General features: G+C 30.0%; 1 protein-coding gene across 1 annotated transcript; it reads right to left on the bottom strand.

Annotated features, from left to right (window-relative positions):
• Positions 1–1,094: 1,094 nt before the first annotated feature.
• On the bottom strand, positions 1,095–2,175 carry LOC107027374. The gene has a single exon (XM_015228554.2). It carries the CDS (start codon positions 1,660–1,662, stop codon positions 1,213–1,215), a length of 450 nt encoding a protein of 149 aa, XP_015084040.1. The 5' UTR covers positions 1,663–2,175; the 3' UTR covers positions 1,095–1,212.
• Between the last annotated feature and the right edge of the window lie 2,574 nt (positions 2,176–4,749).

Below are 4,749 nucleotides of genomic sequence, written 5' to 3'. Positions count from 1 at the left end.
ATCAATAGATATAAATGTGAGTTGTACTTTATACAAAATATAAACTTGTGCATTTATTGTGATATTTAAAATTTCATCTCATAATATAAAATTGACATAAAATCACCTGTCAAAACGCTAATTTTATCCCTTAGCATTTACAACATTTTTACGAAAGACACGAACATTTATTATGTTGGGTAAGCAAGTTAATCGGATAATATGTTGGTAGAGTTATGTAAAGATCGAATAAAGAAGGCCCAGAGACCACAGCCCATAAATGACCAAACCAAACCCACATTTGGTTTGGGACCAGAATTCTCTCACTTTAAATGCACTAGCTTTCTTCTGCAATTAAAGACACCATTATTAACCCTTTATTAATTAAGAAGCTCATAATTTATATGATCTTCTCTAACGGTCTAACTTGCTTTAGATTGAGGTGTAATTATTATTATCGTAATTAATAAAAGCATGACTGGGAATAGTTTAGCGACTAATGATATCTAAATTTTATTAGAGCAAATTATTAGATCCATAAATCTACGATAAAAAGCGATTCCTCTTAAAATCAAGAATCAAGATACATTGTAAGAATCTTAATTAATTGGGATATAGGAATCATCGTTTGGTTGGAAACAAGTTATTCTAGCGCTATGATATAAATGATGAAATAAGTTATCTCAAACACAATAATCAAATAAGACAAAAAATATATTCTATCGCTATTTTTTTATTCATCACTATTTATTATTATCTCTCACGCCAAACAATCTTGTGCTATTTTCTTTGGAAGACAGTTGATTGCAAAAGAACACGTCATTCGTTAAAACTTCAACATCAAGGGGGTCCTCCTTTTCAATTATTTAGCTTTTCAATATAAAGTTCGAAAATAGCTTATTAAAAATGAATGACCAAATTAGTTGATTCCTTTTGGACCTTTTTCTAATTCTATAATAATTATAACAATAAGAAGCCACACAAATACTTTTCATTTCACATGTGAGAATGTTAACGAATTATTGGATTTATCATATTAATATAATATAGTGCAAAGTTATATAATTAAATATTAGTTTTTCCAAAATGCCAATAGAGTAGAAAATGAAACTATATAGAAAGAATTGCTACGATATTTATAAATTCCACTATTAGAAAATACTCAGATTAATTAAAACATTAAACACAATTTTTTGTTTCAAAAAGCTCAAAAAGAAAAAGAAAAAAAGCATTTCAAGACTCTGTTCTTTCATGTGAATGATGCTCATGTAAATTACTTTGTTGATTTGATGCTTCTTCCTCTCTCGTTTCCACCGGCTCCGGCACCGACACCGGCGCAGAACCGCCGGGACTACCGTTGCTACTGCTCTCAGCAACCACCACCGGCGGCGGCGCCATAGTTACCGGTCGTGGTATCGGGTCGACCCGGCCATCAATACAAGACGCGCACTTGGTCTCAACCCAACCTTCAAAATCGTACTGACCACGACCCATTATCTTCCGACCCGAACACAATCTGCCTATCATTACAGCGATGGCTCCCAATACAGCTATAACAGCAAGAACAGCGATTACGGGTCCAACCGACCCGTGACCCGGACGACCCGAATAAGCTTGTTGGCTCATAAACATGGGCGGTGGTAGCTGTTGCTGTAAAGGATATTCAGCTGGTGTAGAAGACATTTTTTGCAGAATACCCAAAACTAAAAATTTCAAATGACTTTGTGTTCTTGTTGTTCTCCGATTTGAGAATATTATCACATTAGATAATATTAATCAATAAAGTTGTAATCTTGGAAGGGGAAAATGCCCAACGAAGAAGATGAGATTTTGTGATTGAAATGAAAAGAGAAAAAAAAGTAAAAAGGGCAAGAATGGGGAGTGTTTAACAATTTAGGTTTATGTTTATGTGAGAGTGAAACAGAACAAAGCCCAAGAAAAATGCCTTTTAGCCTAACTTTATTATACAAAAATGAGCAAAACAGGGGTGGTGTGGATAGGGGTGGGGTGAGCTACTTTTTTTTGTTTCATTTTCTTTAAACAACTGTTTTTTTTTTTCTTTTGGTAGAGATAGAAGCTGTGTTCACTGGTTCTTGATATGATATGAAATCTTGAAATGGCAGTAAATTAAAAAGAAGAGAAGTCTGTTACAGCAGAAAAGCAAAAAACTTCCTCAAATTTGTTCTGTTTCTCTTCTGTTCTGGTTCTGTTAATATATTTAAAAAATCTCAGGAATTATTTGTGGACCACCAAAAAATATCACAACTCTTTTAACTTATTATTATTAGTAGTTTGAATTTAGGACTGACGTGGTTCTGTTTCTTCTCACTTTTGAACTTTTATTTGCTTTAATTACATTTTCTTAAGTCCTGATAATGAGTGAAGAAAAACAAACAATATAAAAAATTGTTATTTCCTATATTCAAGATTAGTAAAGCAGAAGAAATAAAAGATGAAATGAAAAACATAAAGAACTATTCAAGTTCACGTAATTTACTGTGTCCTTAAGAAATTCAATCCCCTTAAATATCTGATGTTATAGATTAATTCCTCCCAAGATAAAAAGGATTAACCACTAAAAAAGTAACGATACCTCAAACTTCAATAATTTCAACGAACTCAAAATAACAACAGTGAATCAAACACAAACACATTCGATCGATTTTATTTTGTAAGAAGTGTATGTATAAGAAGGGAAGAATTTGATGCAGAAATATGAGAGAAAACTTCTTTATTTATATTCGATAAAGGGTAAAAGTTTGCAAATCTTTAAAAATAAAACAACCTTTCAGAAAGGTCACAACCCTTTAACAAAATCACAACCTTTCAAAAGAATCGCAACTCTTCATTTTTTATTCAGACTATCGGACCATTGGTTGAGAGTTACAAGAGTGAGAATTGAATGAAGTTTGAAGGTACAAAAAGAGAGTGGTAACAACAAATCTGCAAGAAATCCTGTAAAGGCATCTTTGTACTGCAGAAAATGGGCTAGTCACACTCGGAATAATTCATAAATTGTACTTAAAAAAAGTCTCAAATGTTGGAGTCTCTGGGCTCATATATATTTAACTGGCTCTACATCAACTACTCTCTCTATTCTCTAATTTAATTCATTTTTTGTACATGTATTAACAGCTGAATTGCCCAACTGTTATGTCTTAAAGAGACCTGAGCTCTCATATTCTTTTGATGGAAAAGTGTCAAAATTGTCCCTAGCCACATTTCATTATATTTTGAAATACAAAATGTTCTTGCTGTTATCTTAAAAGATCATCAATATTCTCACGAGTTAAACTAATTTTTTTATCTAAGAGTTGTCAACTAAAATTCTCTACAAAATATATCAGCATAAGACTAAGATTTGAATCTAAAGCCATATTTATTTTTATTTATTTAATTTCAAATTTAGATTAATTCACCTGAAATTTTCAAAATGATGAATTCAGCTCGTTAAACCAGGCTTCCCATATTACCTATATTTATTTTGTTTTTTTGAATTTTTATCTTTTTAATTTTAATGAAGAAATATTAATTCATTTTAAAATAAAAAAGATGTTCTACACTTTTTAAATTTGTGATCAAATTTTATAGACATTTGATAACTTTAATGTTTTAATTTTTTAAGTATTATTACAGATAAGTTTGCTTTAGTTAACAAAGTCAAAAAGGTCAGCAATCATCCTCAATTTCCTTGGCAAAGTTCATCCATTTTGCATTTTAAAATGATTCTTTACTGATCCAATAATGTTTAGTGACTTCTACATTTATCCAAGTCAAAAGTTCATGCCTTCCCCGCAATTTATTACTTCAACTTACGATATTAATCATGTAAGATTATTAATACCAAAAGGAATACTAGGTAGGCGTTTGGCCATACTATTTTGTTTTACTTTAGAGTTTTGATTTAAAATTAATGTTACGAAATTTGAAAAATTATAATTAGAGCTGTCAATCAATAAATACGGGTCAGGTCGGACTAGCTCATTTTTTGTGTGGTCAGAAAACGGTCAGCCAACCCACAAGTATGTGGGCTAAAGATTTGCCGGATCAGTTCACTTTTTAAAAAATTATATTTTTTTTAAAAAATTAATAAATTAAATTATAAGTTATAATTTCAAAATATTACCATAAGTATTGACAAAAACAGTATTACATGATGTTAATTACTACTTGTTAATAAAATTACCTTTATAATATTTATTAAGTTTTTTTTCAAGTAAAAGTAGAAATATTAACCTAATTATTTTGAGTTTGACTCTCTTTAATTTTAAATTTTAATATTATATTATATTTTTAAGTAATTATTATTTGTCCATGGGCCGACTCTACCGATATAAATCTAATCCCACAAATCAGCAGACTTATTCAGGCCGGGCTAAAAAAATTTTTGTAAATGAGCTACAAAAATCTTAGCCAACACTATTAAATCCTGGGTTAGGCCAGCCGGTCCAACGGGTCTAGTCTATATTGACAATTCTAATTATAATCATAATTTCAAATTATGACTTTGAACCCTAAGTTTTTAAATTTTAAAATTGGAAATATAAGTTCATATTTTATATTTTTAAAAGAAATTATTTTACATTTGCAAAGAAAAGATCCATATTGATATCATGTGAAATTCTAAGTACCGTGAGAAAAATATTATATTAACCGATGATTTTTCAAAAATCATGTAGACTTAAAAATTTATAATAGCATGTAATTGTAAGTATTTATTTATAAAAAATTAAATATAATTTATTAATGCATCGACTTACTGATAGCTTA

This window comes from Solanum pennellii, chromosome 1, assembly GCF_001406875.1.
Source record: "Solanum pennellii chromosome 1, SPENNV200".
Taxonomy (NCBI): domain Eukaryota; kingdom Viridiplantae; phylum Streptophyta; class Magnoliopsida; order Solanales; family Solanaceae; genus Solanum; species Solanum pennellii.
This window is presented reverse-complemented; position numbering and strand designations above follow the sequence as displayed.